General features: G+C 41.6%; 1 protein-coding gene across 1 annotated transcript in view; it reads left to right on the top strand.

Moving 5' to 3' along the window:
• Positions 1–22,419, top strand: part of cacnb4a (calcium channel, voltage-dependent, beta 4a subunit) — a 172,276-nt gene that overhangs the window by 52,225 nt on the left and 97,632 nt on the right. The window contains exons 3-4 of the mRNA XM_059971180.1: positions 2,241–2,363; positions 12,658–12,794. Coding sequence (XP_059827163.1) covers positions 2,241–2,363; positions 12,658–12,794 — 260 coding nt within the window. The remainder of the gene's footprint in view (positions 1–2,240; positions 2,364–12,657; positions 12,795–22,419) is intronic.

Here is a 22,419-nt window from a genome sequence, read left to right as displayed (position 1 = left end):
GCTGGCCAACGTTGGAAGGGGGCACTAGCAAGGATGACAGCAGAACAGCAATGGCCAGAGTTTCTGGAAGTAATTCAGAAGGTGTGAAATTCGTTCATCCCACAGAAGAAGAAACATTCTAAAAGGAGGGAAAGATGACAAAAACTAAGTTCAAATTCTAATCTAATTATCTTGCCCCCAGTCCAGCGTGGACATGGCACTACACCAGCTCCAGTGTCTCCCCTCCTGGCACTTCAATAGGTAACATCTTGGCATGAGGCCTAGTCCTTGCTACAACTGAGGCCGCGTAGCTTCCCAGCAGTTGGTATTGCCAATAAATGAGTGAACTGGACTCGCAGTATTCTATGTTACCAATGTCCACAGGGTCTTGCAATCACAAGAAAAATGTCCAAGATGACTACTCGCTGTTAGACTGCACACCACCCTGGCGCAAAGACTCCGCCAGGAAGCTACGTGGTCCGCACCAAGTCCAGCTCCTCCATCTCCTCTGCTGATGAGCAACTCACTGACGAGGAGGACCTGCAGCACTTGAAGTCCTTAATGTCCAGCAGTGTCTTACAGTGGTAAAAAAGACATTTAAAATAAGACAAAGATACCTTTTGTTGGCCCCAGGGTGGCAGCTGTGTGCAAGCACGACACCGCCTTACCAGAAGAATTAGCGCGAAGCTAGAGGACTGGGAAGCTTTTAAAAGCCAATAAAGGATGACTAATAAAACAATAAGGAGAGAAAAGATGAAATATGAAAGTAAGCTAGCCAATAATATAAGATAGGATGCCAAAAGTTTTTTATAGATACAAAGAATAAAAGAAAAGTGAGAGTGGATTATCAGACTGCTGAAAAATGATGCTGGAGAGGTAGTAGTGGGGGGAAAGGAATGGTGGATGATCTCTGTAAGTATTTTACATCAATCTTCACTGTGGAAGACACAAGCAGAAGTGAGTTTAGTTGCAATTACCAAAGAGAAGGTAATTGGGAAGCTGAAAAGCCTGAAGATAGATGTGGTGTGTGGGACCAGGTGAGATCATCATTATGTGCATTCCCAGGAACCTGGTGCCCCTAACTCACTCTGTGGAGGAGTGGTCAGCCTGCACCTCCCTGAAGTCTGCAATTATCGCTTTAGTATTGTCCATTTTGAGACTCGCATCATTCAACTCCACCCCCTCTTTGTGGGCCGTCTTGTCATCGTCGTTGATGAGAACAACCACTGTTGTGTCATCGGTGAACTTGACGTTTCAGTTTGAACTGGATCGAGCAGCCTGAACAGCAGTGGGCTGAGTATGCAGCCCTGGAAGATGCCAGTCCTCAGAGCAATGGAGCTAGAGAATGATTCCAGAGGACTGGAAAACCACAAATGTCACCAGAAGAAAGGAAAGAAAGTAAAACAGGAAATTATGGACAGGTTAGCCTAACTTCAGTAGTTGGCAAGGTGCTAAAATCCATTATTAAGGATGAAGTTTCAGGGTACCTAGAGGCACACAATAGAACAAGCCAAGTCACCAAGGCATTCTATGTCAATCGCTTACAAAATGAAGGAAGAGTTCAAAGTTCACAATTCATATATTATCTAAGTATGTATGCCATATACAACTTTTAGATTCACCTTCCTGCAGGAAGCCATGGGAAAAGAAACATAATAGAATACACTAAAAACATCCCCTCACAACAAAGAGCATCAAGCACCCAATGTGCGAAAAAAAACCTTGCAAACAATGACAAAGTAAACAAACAATACACAGAACATGAACCGCAGAGACCCCAAAAGTGAGTCCACAGCCCAGAGACAGTTCAGCACCATAGCCGGTCCAGGTGCCTGATGGCTGTAATCCACAGCCACAGAACCAGATCAGCACTGCATTCCCATCTCAATCACAAAGAACCACAGAAAGGTCGTGGGGAAGCAAAGAGCAATGAAAAGCTGTGTCCTGATAACTGCTGATCCTGAAGTATGAGGAATGAGTAATCTGGTAAAGGAGAGCTTCTGCAGAAGCTGGAAATCCAAAGCAACAAACACAAAATGCTGGACGAACTCAGCCTTTCCATAGCATGCACGGAAAGGGATAAACAGTCGACGTTTCGGGATGATTTCCTTCATCGGGAACTTGTTATATTCTCATTATCTACAATATTGTTATAATTACTACATACAAAAGCTGAAATCACTGAACTTTTCTCACCAACTATCAGTGAACTTTAAGATTGCTATGTAAATGTAACCAAGCATGCTTGGTTTCTTTTCCAGACAAAACCTGTTGCATTCGCAGTCAGAACAAATGTCACTTACTGTGGCGCCCTGGATGAAGACGTGCCAGTGCCAGGAACTGCCATCTCCTTTGATACCAAAGACTTCCTACATATTAAAGAAGTAAGTCTCTGAGATTCATTAACAGGAAGTAGATTCTGTCAACCCTGGGTATTTAAATAGCATCAATAATAGTACCCATCACTATGATTCTCACAGATCAGTGTGAAATCCTGTATAATCTTAGCGTATTTCAGTTTGGGCTCAGTGCCTGAAAGTTAGTGTGTTTCTAAAGTTGTAAGCCTTGAAACCATATCTGAATAAACAGGCTGCAGGAAGGAAGCTTTCTCAGTCCGAAACAATATCTTAAAACTAATGGGTGAAAGCAGCATTTTTCATGTTCTGCCATGGTCTGTACTGGACTTGAAATGGTGATTGTCCATCATGTCCAACGATGATGGGAAACCCGTGCGAGAGATATTTTAAAGTGGAAAAGCCATTGCACTGAGTCAGTTCCACTCTCTTGACCCCAGAAACCCAAGTCCAGTGGTACAAACAAGGGTCGCAAACTGAGGTCTTCCTTGGTTGCAGTGGATAACCGTGACATCTTCCCTGCCTTGTTGTGCCCTTCACTCTCCACGGAGCATTGCAGCTCCACTTTCCCGGCTGTCGAATCTCACTATAGATCTTATCTGCCCAGTCCGCCAGAGCTGACTTCACGTGTCAGGACAGGCATGTCCCTTGTTAACTGGGTATGAGGCCCACTGGCTACCCTCACCTGCTTTAGCTTGTCTGTTGGTGTGGTGTACCATGATGTGGCCACTGTCGCACGTGAACAGCCAATTGGAGCCAGGGGTGAGAGCTGAGTGTCCTGTGGAAACCAAAGGTGAGTGAGCTGCCTCAGAATGGACACAAGAAGCTCCTTCATCAGGGGTGATACCCCTCCCTGGATACCCCATATACCCCTGCCTTGAAGTGATAGGTGTGAAACTAGATGGTGAGATAATTGGAACAATGCCAGAAACAGACAGCATCTGTGATAATGTAAAATGACAGAGAAAGAGGTGGGAGAATTGAACAGGGTAAGAGCAGAGTAAACGTGTGATTATCCTGACGAAGGGTCTCGGCCCGAAATGTCGACAGTGCTTCTCCTTACTGCCTGGCTTGCTGTGTTCCACCAGCATTTTGTGTGTGTTGTTTTTATGCTTCTCTGACTGTGTTGCTAATTAGCAGGGATTTGTGGTCATGCCCAGCTGGTGAGGCCATACAAAGAGACCATAAGATCATAGGAATTTGGAGCAGAATTACAAAGAGACCATAAGATCATCGGACTTTGGAATAGAACCCATTGAGTCGGTTCTGCCATTTGATCATGGCTGGTTTATTATCCCTCTGAACCCCATTCTCCTGCCTTCTCCTCAGACCCTTTAATGCCATTATTAATCAAGATCTTATCAACCTCCACTTTAAATATATCCAATGACATGGACTCTGCAGCCGTCTGTGGCAATGAATTCCACAGATTCACCACTTTCCAGCTAAAGATAATTTTCCTCATCTCTGTTCGAAAGGGACATCCTTCTACTCTGGTCCTAGTCTTCCCCACTGTAGGAAACATCCTCTCCACATCCACTCTATCTAGGCCTTTCAAAATTCGAGATGTTGCAATGATATTCACTACTTATTTCTCTCATCTCCAGCAAGTACATGCCCAGAACCATCAGATGTGCCTTGCACCTTAACCCTTTCATTCCTGGGATCATTCTCATGAACCTCCTCTGGGCCCTCTGCAATGCCAGCACATCCTTTCTTCAAATAGGGGCCAAAAATTCCTCACAATTCTCCAAGTGCTGGCTGACCAATGCCTTATAAAGTCTCAGCATTATATCCTCACTTTTATATTCCAGTCCTCTTCAAATGAAGAGAGAAACTGAGCCAAAATGAGTTCCAGCTGGAATGGCCAAATCTGATATCAGCAGAAAAAGCGAGTTAACTATAGTTGAAGAATTTAGTATGACCAGTTAACTGTATTGTAAATGATTAGATAATCACTTGGATCTTTGCAGGAGTGAAGCTATTGAAAATTGCTTTGATTCCAAGAGTGAATGGGATAATCAAGTTCTGTGAATTGTGAATTTCTGGCAACAAAATTGAAGTTTGTATGTCAATGTCCCTTTCCATTACAAATATATGAACGTGGGAAACAGGGGTAGGCCAATTAACCCACTGAGTGTGAAGCACCATTCAATAATATCATGGCCTCAACAATACTTCTTCACTCTTCCCCCAATACACCTTGAATTTCTTGTGGCTCAGATATCTATCTGTCTCTACCTTGAATATATTAATAATTCTGCCTTCACAATTCTCTGAGGCAAAGTATTCCAAAGATTCATCAGCACCCTAAGAGAAGACATTCCTTCTTGTCCCTGTCTTAAATGGGAAACCCTTTATTCGGAAATGATGCGCTTTGTTCTAGATAGGGGAAACATCTTCTCAGCATTTACCTTGTGCACCCCGTTCAGAATCTTATACGTATTCTTTTATACCCCAAAGCACATAGGCCCATGTTGTTTATCCCCATTCATTTATCAGCCCCTTCATCTCTGCACCAACAAAGTGAATGTTCTCTGCATGGCCATCAATATAAGTTCAATAGATTCCTATTAAATAGGCCATATTGGGACCAGGACATTTTGGCCCAGTTAAGCGGCTGCCCCAGTTAGCCAAAGTTTCATGGAAATCTTTTAAAAAGTACAAAAAAAGACAAACTATGATTTAACTGTATCAAATTATGCATTTATATTAAATACAGAACAAATTAGAAAACTATCAATTCTACTACAATACTATAAAACTCTACATAGTTCCAAATAATTATCAACTGAGGGATTTATCCAGTGTACATGTTCTGTAGATTAACTGTAAGTGAACAAAATCAGTACAGACACCTAGTGTAGATAATGGTACCTGCCTTTATAAAATGCTATTGACAATTATTTTCTCCAAATCTTCATTTTCATTGTAACATTCAAGGTGATTGCCAATACCTTCAAATTCTTCATAGTTCCTAAGTAAAATTGTTCCATTTTCACTCCCAGCCTTTTCTGGCATCTCCAAGCCTGAATGCTTGTGCAAAACAGTTCTGAATTATCTTACTGTTTATTTCTCACCAACTATCAGTGACAAAAATCATTGCTTTCTGAGCGCAAATGCATGCAACTGACAGTACGTAAAAACAGTTTGCTTTAAGTACGGTGTAGTGGCTAGAGGCCTCACAAGTGTAAGTGGCTAACACTAGTTAGAAACTGTTCAGCAACAACCTTCTGTCCTATTTAATAGCACCCAAATAACCAAAGAGGGTCCAGCTACTTTCTCTATTAGTTTTTGTTCTTTAAGAGTTGTCCCAAATTACAGCTGCCCTGATTAACTGATAGCCCAATTAACCAGAATCCACTGTGTATTATTTCGTAATCATGGAGACCATAAGTGTACTCCAGATATGGTCTCTGTAAAGTTGTATCAAAATTACAGTGAAGTCTGACATTCTATTAGCTTTCATAAAGACTTGCTGCATCTGTATGCTAGTTCTGTCACAGAAATTCCACTTTCCAACAATATTGTCTAATATTGTGCCTTTTAAATATAATTTTTCTTTTCTTCTTCCTTCCAAAATGGGTAACTTCTAATTTTCTCACAATAAAGTCCGCCTGATTTCCTACTTATTTAATCTGTTGCTACCTTCTTGTAGACTTTTTGAGTCTTCCTTACAACTTGCTAAACTACTTCTTTTTATATCATCTGCAAACTTGGTTTAGGTACATTAGGTTGCTTCATGTGTGTCATTAGTACATATTAAATTCTCAAGGATCTAGCACTGATATGAGCCCATGCTCCCTCAATATGGTCTTGTTGGCTGTGATGTTCCAATGGTATTCCAGTGGGTAAGACGAAAGAGCACATACCAATCCTCATAGAGGGATCAGAAGTGGAGAGAGTGAGCAGCTTCAAGTTTCTGGGTGTCAAGATTTCTGAGGATCTAACCTGGTCCCAACATATCAACGTAGTTATAAAGAAGGCAAGACAACGACGATACTTTATTGGGATTTTGAAGAGATTTGGCATGTCAAAAATACACTCAAAAACTTCTATAGTTGTACCATGGAGAGCATTCTGACAGGCTGCATCACTGTCTGGTATGGAGGGGCTACTACACAAGACAGAAATAAGCTGCAGAAGGTTGTAAATCTAATCAGCTCCATCTTGGGTAAATGATGCCCTCAAACTTAAACTGATGCCCTCTAGTTGTAGACACCTCTACTATGGGAAATATACATTGCCTAGATACTCTACCTATTGCCTCTCATAATTTTAAATACCTCAACCATATTACCTCTAATTCTCCAACTCTTACTATCTTTCCTTTCAGTTAGTCCTGATGAAGGGTCTCGGCCCAAAACGACGACTGTGCTTCTCCCTATAGATGCTGCCTGGCCTGCTGTGTTCCACCAGCATTTTGTGTGTGTTATACCTCTAATCCTCCTTCACTCCAAAGAAAAGAAGACCTAGCCTATCCAGTCTCTTCCAATAACTCAAACCCTCTAATCTAGGTCACATCCATGTGAATCTTTTCTGCATCCTCTCAATCTTAACTGCATCCTTTCTGTCAGAACTGCAGAACAGTAGTTCAATTTTGACAAAACCAACATTCATGCAACTTAAGACCATAAGACCAGAAGATATTGGAGCAGAATTTGGCCATTCAGCCCCCAAGTCTGCTCCGTCATTTCATCATGGCTAATCCATTTCTCTCTCAAGTCCAAATCTGTAACTCTTCATGCCCTGAATAATCAAGAACCAATCAACCTCTGCCTTAAATATACCCAGTGTTCATTTAGAACATCAGATAAGGAGGAATTTCCTTAGCCAGAGAGGGGTGAATCTTTGCTATTCATTGTCATGGATGGCTGTGGAGGGAAGAACATGGGGTATACTTAAAATGGAGATTGATGGGTTCTTATTAGTCAGGGTGCCAAAGATTACAGGGAGGGCAGGAGAATGGGTTTGAGACGCATGATGAATCAGACATAATCATAATAAATGGAGTAGACTCAATGGCCTAATTCTGCTCCTATCTTTATGGTGCTGCAGCTCTACCTTTGATGTACCAGACTGTGTCCATTACTCTCGGTAGCACCTTGCATAACTCTGTGTTGGAATTGTCATAGCTGGCCCCATGATGCAACTAGAATCCCAGAGAAGTAAAGCACAGAAACAAGCCCTTTGGTCCATCTCGTCAATGACTAAACCACCTAAACTGCCTTTTCCCATCGGGCTGCACTGGGACCATAGCCCTCCATACCCCTACCTTCCATGTACCTCTCCAAACTTCTCTTAAATGTTGAAATTGAGCTTGAATGCACCCCTTGTTCTGGCAGCTTGATCCACACTCTCACAGCCCTCAGAGTGTAGAAGTTTCGCCTCATGTTCCCCTTAAATTTCTCACCTCTCACTCTTAATCCATGACCTCTGGTTGTAGTACCACCCAACCTCAGTAGAAAAAGCTTGCTTCCATTTACCCAACCTCTACCCCTCATAATTTTGTACAGCTCTATAAAATCCCCTCTCAATCTTCTGTGTTCCAAAGAATATGGTCCTAATCTATTCAATCTTTCCTTATAACTCAGGTCCTCCAGACCCAGCAACATCCTTGTAAATTTTCTCTGCACTCTTTCAACCTCGCTTTCATCTTTTCCTGTAGGTAGGTGACCAAAACTGCACACGATACTCCAAATTAGGCCTCACCAATGTCTTACCACACTCCTCAGTGCCTTATTGTTAACTGTGTAAGACCTGCTCTGTTGGGTCCTACCAAAGTGCAAGACCTCACCCTTGTCTGCATAAATTCTATCTGCTATTTTTCAGCCCATTTTTCCTTCTGCAAGCCATAATAGCCTTCCTCAGTGTTCACCAGAACCCCAAACTTGGTGTCATCCACAAAGTTGCTGATCCAGTTACTCACATTATCATCTATCTACCAATCCCCAATCACCACAGCGTGCCTCTTCTCTCCTCTTCTCTTCTGAGCCACTGAGCCAGATTCAATGGCAGAGACCCGACCACCGAGACTTTCTTCTGTTAGGTCATGCCCCCCAACAGTGATATCCCTCTTCTTGAGGGTATAGCCACAGGGGCACTCTGCACTGGCTGCTTAACCCCTTCCTGAACATCACCCAGTTTCCTGTGTCCTGTGCCTTGTATGTAACTACCTCTTTATATGTCCTATCACCCCCTCAGCTTCCCGAATGATCCGGAGTTCATCCAGTTCCAGTCCCAACTTTTTAACACGGATTGTTAGAAGCTGCAGCTGGATGCACTTCTTGCAGTTGTACTCATCAGGGATACTGGAGGTCTCCCTGCCTTCCAACATCCCACAAGAGGAGCATTCAAATATCTTGCCTGGCAGCTCTACCGTTCTAACTGAGCAGATGTAAAGACGGGAAAGAAAGAACAAACTGAACCTTGAGCTTTTCCTTTTTGCCTTCTCTGAAGCCTCAAAAAGCTAAAACCTCACCACTCTGACTCTATCCACTCAGACGATAGTCACTGAGCTTGCCACTGCCTTCCTCTAATTTACTCTTGCTAATCAATCCCAAACACCGACTGGTCACTGGTGTGAGCTCAAGTCAGATGCCATGATTCGCTGCTGCCTTTTTCTACTTGGGCAGTGGACCTGAGTGAAATCTCCTCCACTCAAAATTCTGATATCCAGATTGGTCGCTAGTCTTGGCAGGATACTTTCAAAAGTGTGCCTGTAGAAGTTTGTTGGAATATTTGGTGACATACCAAATCTCCTTCAGCTTCTAAGGAAGTAAATTGTGCTCGTTGGTGGTCTGTACCAAGAATGTATGTAATGCAGCACCACAGAGTGCAATAAAGGTGGTCCTTAATGTGTGCATGCTCCCTAGAGATGGCTCAGTAAAGTGAATATGTAAGAAAGCCTGACATCTTTAGTTACTAGAGCAAGTCTGAAATGGACACTCCACATTTAGTACTTCCAAAAGTACAAATCAAAGTAGTAAAGTAGCATTTTGATTAGGATACAAAAATGTTTTGAGGGGACATAGGCAAACTGAATAACAAGTACATGGCAAATGGAATACAATGTGGAAGAGTGTGAAAGCATTCACTTTGTTAGAGAAAATAAAGAAAAAAAATTATATTTTTCAATGAGAATAAACTGAATAGTGACAGCGTTCAGTGAGATCCTGGTGCTCTTGTACACAATTCACTGAAAGAAAACATGCAGAACAATGTTGTAGTTGGCAACTTGACAGAGCTCTGATGAGATCACACAGAGTTGATGGTGTAATGATGTTCCCTCTGGCTGGAGAGGCAAGGACTGAGAATGGCAGTCTCAGAGTTAAGGACCATTCTGGACTGGTGAGAAAACATTCATCTGCTGATCTCCCCTCCACTATCAGGAATCAACATTTCTATTGTCTCCTTCTGGCCTTCCTTAGGTAGAGATATCAGACTTGCATAGAAACATGGAACATTGCATCACAGTACAGGCCTTTCGGCCCACAATGTCATGTCGACCCTTTAATGTCCTATAAGATCAATATCACTCTAATCCTTCCCTCCCACATAACCTTCCATTTCTCATTCATCCATATGCCTATCCAAGAGTCTCTTAAATGTCCCTAATGTATCTTCCTTTACCACCACCCCAGCAGTGTGTTCCGCACAAATACCACCCTCTGTGTAAATAATCTACCTCTGACATCCCCCCGTACTTTCCTCTCATAAAATGAATCTTAAATTTATGCCCCCTTGTATGAGCTATTTCTGCCCAGGAATAAAAAACCTCCCTACAATCTGTGCCTCTATCTATAGTTCTATCTTGTCAACTCTCATCCTCCTCCTCTCAAAAGAGAAAACCCTAGCTCCCTCAACTTGTCCTCATAAGACATATTTTCTAATCCAGATAAGACATGCTTTCTATTCCAGGCATTATCTTGGTATATCTCCTCTGTACTCTCTGTAAAGCTGCCATATCATAATGAGATGACCAGAACTGAACACAATATTCCAAATGTGGTCTAACCAGCATTTAATAGAGCTGTAATATTACCTCACAGTTCTTGAACTCAATTCCCCCAACTAATGAAGGACAACACACAATATCCCTTCTTAACTACCCTATCAACTTGGACATTTTTTTAGTTCTATTCTCTTTACATTACATTGAGGTCACATTACAATCTTCTAAATTCTAGACAAAACACTAAGCTGACATCTCATAAACCTGCCTGGTGAGCTTCTACATCCCTTTGGTATGCATATTTCATTTTTCAGTAAGATAACCAAATTTCTTCACTATACCATAAGACATAGGAGTAGACTTAGGCCATTAAGTCTGTTCTGCCACTCCATCATGGCAGATTTATTATCTCTCTCAACTCCATCCTCCTGCCTTCTCCCGTAACCTTTGATGCTATGACTAATCAAGAACCTATCAACCTCCATTTTAAATGTATTTGATGACTTGCCTCCTCAGCCATTTGTCACAAAGAATTCCACAGATTCACCATCCTCTGGCTAAAGAAATTTCTCTTCATCACTGTTCTAAATGGACATAGTTCTATCCAGAGGCTGTACCCTCTGGTTCTAAAGTGCTCCACTATAAGAAATATTCTCTCCACATTCACTCTATCAAGGCCTTTTAATGTTCGGTAGGTTTCAATGAGATCCCCCCTCATTCTTCTAAACTTCCGTGACAAGCTGCAAAATGCCAGCTATGGTCTCACTAAAGCCCAACGTGTAAGTACATCTTTCCTCATGCATTCATAACATTTTGCACTGAAGGTCAAAATACCAGTTCATAATTGCCCGCATGTTAACTATTTTTTTAACTTAAGCCCGTTCAGCATCAATATTTCCAAATCTCTTATTTATAAAACATTTAATGTTTTACCTGCTGAAGTGGACAATCTCATATTTTTTACACATTATTACTCCATCTGCTATTTTGTTACCCAATCACTGAACTTCTCTGTTACCCTGTATCCTCATCATTACTCACACTCCTGTCTAGTTTCATGTCATCAACAAGATTTAAAATGTTCATTTGCTCTCCTCAGCCAAATTTTTGATTGTGAATATCTTGTCAGCCATGCAGCAATTCCTCCTGGTCCCTCATTCCCCTCAGGTCATTTATTGACAACCTAAGCAAGACTCATTTGTTCCGACTCTATTGCTTGCTTGTTTGATATTGGAATGTTACCTTCAATTCTATGTGATTGATGCTCAAAGTTCAAAGTAAATTTATTATCAAAGTACATATATGTCAGCATATAAACCACTAAGATTCATTTCCTCAATAAATCCATAATAGAATAATAGCAGAACCAATGAAAGACCACTCCAACTTGAGTGTTCAACCAGTGTGCAAAAGTCCTCAAAGGCAAATTATATGCCTCAGATTGCAATGAGGGTAATTCAAAAGAGGTATATTTAGAAGTACTGTATGTATCCCACAGAACATCGCTGTGGTTCATTGGCACCATTTTGTCCACCAGACTTGTGTGCCAGACCTTACCTGAAGTCATCTGAAAATCCAATATATCATTCAGTACATTCCCACCATCTTCTCTATGACAAATATCACCACTTTTATTCCAACATAATTTACTTTTCATAAATCCGTAATCACCCTGCTCAATCACAATATTATTTCCTAATTATCTAGATATCACATTCTTAATTGCAGATTCCATTATTTATCTGGCTGCTTTAGTTGGGTTAACAGTCAGGTGTTTCCTTTTCTTCTCCCCCTCTCTCACTACTCCACCACCTCATTGCAATGCCCTCTAAAATAGAGGGATAAGAGGTTACATTTATGCAGAAACCATTCTGCAATCGGTAGAATTTTGGAAGATATTAATCAGGGAATCCATGATATCAACAGCCACATCTTCAAAAATTCTGCAGTATAGATTATCCAGCCAGTAGGATTTATCTGTTTATGAGCTCATTAACTATTCTAGTAGTTTTAAAATTGATACTAATTTCTTTTGCTTCCTTATTTGCTTGGAATTCCTGGATTTCCAATACCAACATAGCTTTAATTTCTTCCGCTTACAAATGTTTTGCAAAATAAGTCATCGTCAGTTCATGCAAAGTCAGATGCTAAAATTGAGGAGCATGATCATACAAACCCTTTGAACACCATAATGAAATTTAAAGCAGGCCAAGTGTTAATTGTAAGGTAACAGTGTTACTTCCTTCACTTTATTTCCACATTACAAGTGGGAACATTTTTGGTATTCATAAAGTGTAGAGTCGGAGAGGAATAAACATAATTAACATTTATTAAATATTTTAAAGCTAATTTCTTCATATGTCTTAACAGAAGTACAACAATGACTGGTGGATAGGACGACTGGTGAAAGAAGGGTGTGAAATTGGATTCATTCCAAGCCCCCTCAAACTTGAGAACATCCGATTACAACGGGAACAGAAATCACGACAGGGTCGTTTTTACAGCGGGTAAGGATATGAAAACTGGATTGCGAATTATATGCACTGTGTTGATTTCTGAAACTCATCTAGGGGGTTTCAAAGTAAAAATCAAAGTCAAATTTATATCGCCATATGTACAAGCACGTGTATGCACAGGTGCAATGAAACGTTTACTTCCAGAAGTCATACAAGCCCACAGAATTCACAAGAAAATGTCGAATTAAACATTAATTATACAAATTTGTAAAAGCAAAGGCATAATCAGAAGAAAAAAATACTAGCAACTTTAAATTCCTAGGTGTTATTATTTTGGAGGACCTGTCCTGGGCCCAGCACCTAAGTGCAATTACAAAGAGAGCACGGCAGTGTCTTTACTTCCTTAGAGGATTTCAAAGATTCAGCATGACATCTGAAACTTTGACAAAATTCTACAGATGTGTAGTAGAGAGTATATTGGCTGGCTACACGACAGTCAGGAATGGAAACACCAAAGCCCTTAAACAGAAAATCCTACAAAAAGTAGTGATTATTCATTGCTTATTTGTTTATTATTTTTATTTATTCTTTGTGTATTTGCACAGTTTGTTGTCTTCTGCACTCTGGCTGAATGCCCTCGTTAGGTGGTCTTTCATTGATACTATTATGGTTAATGTTCTATAAATTTATTATCTCCAGAAGAAAGTGAATCTCAGGCTTGTATATGATGACATATATGTACTTTGATAATAAAATTGATTTTGAAAATGGAAGTCCATTGTGCCAAGTGGTCACACTGCTCGTAGTGATGCCATACTGGGGTATTTTTGGAGTTTGCAGGTTGATTCTGGAACCAAATAGTTGAAGGGGAGGTGCTGTTTTTCAGCCAGGTGGGGCAACACTCTATGCTTCTGTACCTCTTGCCCGATGGCAGCTGTGAGAAGATGGTGTTACCACAATGGGAGGGTAGGAACCTTTGATGACAGATATTACCTTCTTGAGGCAGTGCCTCATGCTGTTGCAACCAAAGATGGGGAAGGATCTGCCTGTGATCCATAAGGTTGAGTTCACTACTCTCTACAGCTTCTTCTGTCCCTGAGCATTTTAACGGCCATATTAGACCATGTTGTAATCAGTCAGAATGCAGTAATGTGTGAAAGTATGGGGCAGAAATATATAGCTAGGATGCCTAAGACTTTTGCACAGTACTGTAGTAATTTTATGTGTTGCACTATACTGCTGCCACAAAAAAGCCAAATTCATAACATATGTGAGCGATGATAAACCTGATTCTGATATGGGTCTTGTTTGTGATTTGAGAGTGGAAAGGGGGCAGGAAGAGGGGAAGGGAGAGGGGAGGGAGCAGGAAGCACCAGAGCGACATCTTATAATGATCAATAAACCAATTGTTTGGAATCAACTGATCTTGCCTGGTGTCTCAGGGCTGGGTGTGTCTGCACCCGTGGCACCCCTCCCCCTAACCCTGGCACTCCTTCTCTGCCACCTGTCCCACACCCCTCCCATGGTGCACAACTCTTGCTATTCCCAACATCCTTTGTTCCCTCCAGATTTACAAACTCACTCCCCGCTCCACATTGATAAACACAGCATTGTGCAAATGTCTTCGGCATCCTGGCTATTGATACGTGCCTAAGACTTTTGCACAGTACTGTACTTTCAACAGTACCTCAGTAAAAGCTTGCTACAATGTTTGGTGGCATGCATAACCTGCTTAACCCAAGAAAGTAAAGATGCTGGCATACGGATATGTGATTGCATCAATGTGCAGAGTGGCAACACCAAGGATTTAAAACTTCTGACCCTCTCTACTGCCAATGCATTAATGCAGACCAGTGTTTGTTCACCCACCTTCCCCTTCCTGAAGTCTGTTGAAGTTCAGTAGTCTTACTGACACTAAGCAGGGATTATTGTTGCTGCTCTCACCAGCCAGGTGTCAGATCTTGCTCCTGTGTGCTGACTAATCAGTACCTGTGATTCATCCACCAGCAGTGGTGTGTTTGTACATGGGTGATCTGCTAGTCATGCTGAAACCAAGTACAAAGGCTTACAGTGAAATATTTAGCTTGTTCTCTCATACTTGTTAACTGTGGAAGGGTTGTATAGGTACTAGTGGTGCTTTACATTGAATGATTGTAGTTATATCCAGCAGAGGTTTAGAACCTTGCAATGAACTGAAATAAATTACGTTAGGAAATATTGCTGAGAGATTTCAGATCTCTCAGAGGCAGCAGTTTTTTTTTGCAGAGGTTTTCCTGACTGTCTGCCATATGCCTGAAGAGCTGTGGAAATGGTACTTTTTTTTTGTATTTGCACGAGTTGGGCCTATTAATGGTAAACCCTTCTTCCACTCAAAAATCTGTTTGTACTGAGGTGCTGGTGGCAGTGGTGGTGCTGCATTTAAATTCACCAGCCAGCAGTTTCTTCAGGCTTAGGCTGGATGTTTCCAGTTGTTGGGACTCTGCAAGGAATGAAGCAAGCTGATGGAGATGGCAATGAATTGAAGGATCCAATAAACTCATCAACAAGACACTATTCTTGCATGTCTTTCCCCTCTTCACTTGCTCATTAAAAATTAACCTTATGTTTTCAACCTTTCATTATTTTAGTCTACATTCACATAAGTCCTGCAATATCAGGAGGAGGTATTGATTTTGTAGAATTACCGGGTATTTTTACACAGAAAGAAGCCAATTGGCTCAATATGTCCATGATGCCTAAAAGGTACCGCCCGGTGTAATCCCAGCCCTGTCGAGTACAGTTCTTCAAGTATAAATTCAGGCACTTTTTAAATGTAGTGATGTTTCTGCTTTTATAGGCAGTGAAATCCATACACCATCACTCTCCTGGGAGATATTTTAAAACTTAGAACATAGAACTCATAACAGTTAGGTAGTGGACAGACCATTCCTCCCACGATGTTGTGCCAATCTTGACATCAATTTATACTAGATACCCTCTTCCTGCGCATCATCTATATCCCTCAGTCTAAAGGCCTCTTAAACTTTATTAAATTGTTTACTTCTAATACTACCACACCTGGTAATTTATTCCAGGTACCCACCACTCTCCATGTAAAAACAAACTTGTCCCTAGTGTTGGCTTTAAACCTCCACCCTCTAACCTTAAATTCATGTCCACTGGTATTTGACATTTCTACCCTGGGGCAAACATTCTGACTATCTACTCTACCTATGTCTCCCATAATTAAAAAAAAAACCTCTGTCTGGTTTCTCCTCAGCCTCTGATGCTCGAGACCAGGGGTTCCCAACCTAGAGTCCATGGACCTTTCCATTAATGACAGGTGTCCATGGCCTAAAAAATAGATTGGGAGCCCCTGCTCTAGAGAGAACAACCCATATTTGTTCAATCTTTTTTGATAGCTCATACTCGTTAATCCAGGCAGTATCCTGGCAAACCTCTCCTGTACACTCTGTACAGTCTCCAAAATCAGGTGACCAGAACTGCAAGCAATACTCCAAGTTTGACTAAAGTTTGATCCAGCTGCAGCATGACCTTCTTTCTCTTATTCCCAACACCTTACCAATGAAGATCTTTACCATCTTATCCACTAGTGTTTCTCATATTCAGTGAACGATGGACCTGGACCCCTCGATCCCACTGTACCTCAATGATATTAAGAAGTTTATCATTATTATACGGCAGCACAGTAGTGTGGTGGTTAGTGCATTGCTTTACAGTCCCTGTGGCCCAGATTCAATTCCCACCACTGCCTGTAAAGAGGTTTACGTTCTCCCCCTGACCACGTGGGGTGGGTTTCCTCCCAACACCCTAAAACTTACTGGCTGATAGTTTAATTGGTCATTGTAAATTGTGGTGTGATTAGGTTAGGGTTAAATCGGGGGTTGCTGGGCAGCACGGCTCGAAGGGCTGGAAGGGCCTATTCTATACTGTACCTCAATAGATAGATAGGTAGATAAACAAACAAACAGAAAATAAATAAATAATTTGAACTCTATACTTCCTCATTTCATTTGACCTCCTATTTGTGCAGCATCTCCCCCAGATTAAACACATGTGCTGCTTCTCTGCCCATATTACTAACTGATCTAAATCCTGAAGTATTCTTTGATAGTCCTTTGAACTGTCCACAACTCCACCAGTCCTGGTGCCACTTGTAACACCTTCCAATTACTTTAAATTGTCATCTTTACTTTTTGATCTCTCACCTGAGAGGTGCAAGTGCTTTCTAACAATTCTTACCATTGACGCTGCCTGGCCCGCTGAGTTCCTCTAGCATTCTGTGCGTGTGTTGCCTTGGATTTCCTGCATCTGCAGATGTTCTCGTGTTTGGACTTCCTATTTACTCTGTCTTTGTCCTCACAGTTTTATACAGATCAGTTAGGGCTCCTTTTAGCCTCCCAACACACCTGTCCCTGTAAGTTTGACTGGGCAATAATAGAGCCCTATTTGCTAAAATACATTTGAACTTAGTGTTGAGGCCATGTCTGAAATACATTTCTCCCATAAACAAGCATGAGGCTAATGGGTCAATATCCTTCCCTGAACATAGAGCTTCCAGTAGAGTGATATAGCATTGGAACAGGTCCTTCAAGCCACGTTGTCTGTGCTGACCACAATTCTGTCTGAGGCCCTCCACTGGTCTGAGTTAACCATGCATGTTGCATGCCAGCTGTCTCCTTGATACTCAGGCCAGTATGCAAACAAGCCAGGGCAGTACGATGAGCCATTGCCCATGCAGCAGACTGCCCTTTCCACACAACAGATGAATCCAAAGGGATGGCAGAGATCGATACAGTTTGGCACCAGCAGTGTCGCAGAAGTTGCCTATCAGCATTGAACTCAATGTAGGACTGCCTTACAGACTCCAGCTCTCGATTTCTCTTTGGGTTTTACTCCCAAAGTCTTCCCCGTGAGTGGGTATAGCCTCAAACAGCGAAGGTTTGAGATCAGAGTTTTCCTTCTCCTACAGGAGCTGCCGACCACAGCTGATGAGCCTAAAATTTTATTGAGTGCATTAGCTCGGTTTAGGACTCATTATGAGGATATACTAGGGAAGACATTGAAGTGTTTACACTCAGTACAACGATAGCAGAATGACTGTGTGTGTGTGTGTGTGTGTGTGTGTGGAGAGAATTTGCCAAGTATGCTCCCTCACAATTGCCAAACGTAGAAATGAAAACACTATTATTTTTTGAAAGTGAGCAATATAAACACATGTAATGTAAGAATAAACCAGGATGGATCAGTGGAGTGAGTCTATCAGAATATTGGTTGGCAATTGGAAAGAATTATTTAGGAATTAAGCATTAGAATGGGCAAGCAAGGGGCCCATCTCCTCTTCTCCCAAATCCAGCTGTTCCCATCTTGGGGTTCAGAGGCCCTTGGTTAATGGTACAACTCCAGGGCATAAGAAAGGTTGGAGCTCCTGCCCTAATCCCTCTACCTACAGTGTACTTCCGGCTTCTGCTACTTTCTCTGTAAACAGACTGACCCTCAGCATCAGCTTTAAACTTCCTCCTCTTAGCTGAAAGCTGTGTCCTCTCACCTTTGGTATTAATACTCAGAGAAAATGACTACCCATGTCTCCCGTAACCTCTACCGGGTCCCTCCTCAGCCTTTGACATTACAGAGAAGTGCCTCTTGTGCCATTGCTACTCTAAGATTCTAAGAATGAATAATTTTGTATTCAGAGTTTATCATGAAATTTTCTTGACTCTTTTGTGCTCAAGGCTACAGTGGGTGTTTTATACAATCTTTGCATTCCGATGCTGCAGTGAAATGAGTTTTTTTTTGGGTTGTGAAAGTCCCAAAGGAGATCATTAGCTGGGAAATAGAACACTTCTCTATTTTGAGTACTCACTCCCTGATTAGATTTCCAGATAAGATCATAGACAGGCTAACTGACATGTACAGCTTCACCTATTCAATACCAATGATGTATCCTAACTTCATCCCATGACAGAGCTAAGGTCAATCTTTAAAAACTTCATGGTTCTTACTATTTCTTTCCTCCTTTACCTTTCCTAGAGGTGAATTTTACTTCTGTAGACAGTTCTCTCAAATCTGAGATACAATGCTATGAGTTCAAGACTTGATCTAGAGACTGGTTTATATGTGGCCTACACCTTAAGTAGTTCTCTCCTCCATGATCGGTTTATAGCTTTTTCTCTCATTTTACTTTTTCCACTTCCAAGGGTATGATTGTGTTTGCTTGGGTCGGAGGTGGGATTGAGGAGGAAATGAGTGTGATTGGGGAGGGGCCAATGGATGGGAAGTGATGCTCCAGCCTTCAGATTGTGAAGCAGGTCTGACTGAGCAACTTGCCTTTTACTGCCAATGTGTTTTAGAGCAAGCGATGCAATTATTCACATTTAATAAATGATGCTGATAAAAGAAGGCACTCAGATGTGGCTATTTTATCTGCCTGGGTGAGTCAGAGGAAGCAGATCTGAATCGAGGCAATCTGTGTCATTTTTACTCTGCTGAGTCAGTTCATGCATGGAGTGAAACAACTCATTCACACAGGTTCACTCCAATTCATTTCACATTTCTCTTTCACATGAAAGCTTCCATTACCTCTTCTAGAAAATTGCCTCTTTTACAGGGCAGTTGTAGATACCAGTTGACAGTAGCTGTCAGCTTACATTTTGTTAACACAAAATGCACTGCAGATGCTGTGGTCAAATCAAGACTTTCAAACAAGCTGGATGAACTCAGCAGGTCGGGCAACATCTGTTGAAAGGAGCAGTCAACGTTTCAGGTTGAGACCATTTGTCAGGGCTAAAGAAGGAGGGGGTGGGTCTTATAAAGAAAGTGGGGGTGGGTGGAAAACCAATCAGAGGAAAGATCAAGGGGTGGGGGAGGGGAAGCAGGGAGGGGATAGGCAGGAGAGATGAAGAACGAATCTGAGGGGAAAGCACTATGGGTAGTAGAAGAAGGCAGAGTCATGAGAGGTGATAGGCAGCTAGAAGAGGAGACAGAGTGAAAGTGGGATGGGGGAAGGGAATTACCGGAAGTTGGAGAATTACACGTTGGTTACATGTTAGTTGTACACGAGGCCTGTATGTGCTTGTTCATATAGGCAGCTAGAATGGAGGGAAAAAAAAGAAAATAGACTATTGGAAATTAAGCAGCACACACAGAAAACTGGAGGAACTCAGTTAGCTGGGCAGCATGACTTACACAAGAGATTTTGCAAATGCTGGCGATCCAGAGCAAGACACAAAGTGCTGGAGAAACTCAGCAGGTCAGGCAGCATCTATGGAAGTGAACATCCGGGATCCCCACCTCCCAGGACACGCTCTCTTCTTGCTGCTGCCATCAGGGAAGAAGGTACAGAAGCCTCAGGACCCACACCAACAGGTTCAATAACAGTTACGATCCCTCAACCATCAGGCTCTTGAAACAAAGGGATAACTTCACTCGCCCAATCTTTGCAATGTTCTCACAATCAATGGACTTATTTTCAAGGACTCTTCATCTCATGTTCTTGATATCTATTGTTTATTTATTTATTATTATCATTTCATATTTTTGTACTTGGACAGTTTTCTGTCTTCTGCACTCTGATTGAATGCCCTAATTGGGTGGTCTTTCATTGATTCTGTTATGTTTATTGTTCTATAAATTTATACAGTATGCCCACAAGATAATGAATCTCAGGGTATTTTGTAGACATATATGTACTTTAACAATAAAATTTACTTTGAGCGTTGAACTTTAAATAAAGAGTCAACTTTTCGGATGAAGAGGTCTCAAAGCAAAACATCGACTGTTTATTCATTTCCAAGGTCTCCAGCATCTGCAGAGTCTCTTGTTGTTGCGGCATCCCTGTGCCTCTGACACCTGTGTAAAAGGAACCTCAAAGCCCATAGCTAGGGCTCCTCACACTCTGCAGTACTAAAGAAATCACGGTCTTACTCTAGATCAAGTGACGAATAGCATCAACTTGTGGTTTGCTTTCAAATATACTTACTGAGTGCATTTGGCACTGGGAAAATATAATTGAATTAGCTTGCATGGGCTCATTCACAGTCTAAATCTGTTCTTTGACTCATTGATTAAGTACAAGTGCTGGCTTTCTATATCAGTACAAATTATTGAACAGCTTCCTCAACTCATTCATAACCCTGAGGGTCAGGAGCACAGTATTCACTGATGTCAACATGGGATTACCTTTATAAATTTTTGTCCTTTCTGAGATCCCAATTATTGAGCTTTGACTGAGATTTCCATGCTTGACTGAGACATGTTAGTTCAGAGCAGGTTAGTTTGAAACAACTTAAGGAATTACATGCACAATTAAGAGAGTCGGCTTTAAATAATCATAGTACATGGAAAACCCATGCCAGTCACAATAAACTAGACAAGATTAAACAGAAAGCACAAGGGTTTAACACAGGCATGGGCAAACTACGGCCCGCGGGCCATATGCGGCCCGTTAAGCTTTTTAATCCGGCCCGCAGAACTTGATGAAATTATATTAATAAACCTTGTTAACGTTTTTTCCCCACAATTCTGGCGTTTTCCCAACAGATGACGCACTCTATATACATCTGTGGCGACCCATTTCCTGGCACATCCGAACCGGCTCACAATTAGCCAGCGTTCCGGCTAAGGGAGGTAGCCTGCGGGGATTTGCGAGCACAGAGCTTTGGAGCCTCTGCGCAGGGGGGCAGGTTGAGGGAGGCTTAAAGTGAGGCTGGGGATTTCGAATAAAGTTTTTTTCTTCGACTGCAGTTACCGACTCCGTGTCGTAATTTTAGCGCTGCATGTAGCACACCGCTACACATTGACCTTTGTTGAGGTGCAGCGTATTACTCCACATTTGCGCTTTACTCTTTGTTCGGCTCGACCTATTTGTGTGAACAGGCGTTCAGCGTCATGAACATCAACAAAGCCAGCCACAGATCCAAGTTAACTGACCAACACCTCAGATCCATCCTGAGAATCGCCACAACAAAACTAAATCCAGACTTTGATGCGCTGGCTAAAAAGGGAGACCAACAACACTGTTCCCACTGAAATTAAAAGTAAGTTTCTTCGTTGTGTTATTTGAAAATATTTTTTTCAATAAGCCTTACAGGTTACATGTCATTTCTGTTAAGTGATGAACATGAGTAGTGCGCAGGTGCACGTACGTTCTCAAAATAAAAAATGCGCTCCAGATCAAATAACGCGCTCCGCATGCTGGCTGGTCGTTGTTGAGTTTTGGCACAGGGGACAATTGAATAAGAAGGAGCAGGACAAGTAGACCTGCATCTCCTACCGTTTTTGAAATAAAGACAGTCAGGAGGAGAGTGATGATGATAATATCTTGAAGGATAACAGAATTTTCAGTGCTTTAAAATAATAACTGTTACTATTCAAAAAAGCTGTATTTTATTCATTTAATTTTCAGTGTTTTAAAAGTCATTTCAATAAATAGCTAAATACCATGGGACTTCAAAGACAGATATTTTGTTGTAATGCATGTGTTCATTTTCAATTGAAATTAAAGCACATGTTTTCTACATATCCCATGATATTTTATTTTCTCTTATGAGGTGTATTACCAAAACACTCCGTCCATCTGCTCCTGGTCTGGCCCCCCTGTCAAATCTTAGAACCCTTTGTGGCCCTCAAGTCAAAAAGTTTGCCCACCCCTGGTTTAACAACTCTAGACAAGACAACA

This window comes from Hypanus sabinus, chromosome 5 (genome assembly GCF_030144855.1).
Source record: "Hypanus sabinus isolate sHypSab1 chromosome 5, sHypSab1.hap1, whole genome shotgun sequence".
Classification (NCBI taxonomy): domain Eukaryota; kingdom Metazoa; phylum Chordata; class Chondrichthyes; order Myliobatiformes; family Dasyatidae; genus Hypanus; species Hypanus sabinus.
The sequence above is the reverse complement of the archived record's forward strand: the minus strand, read 5'-3'. Positions and strand labels throughout refer to the sequence as shown.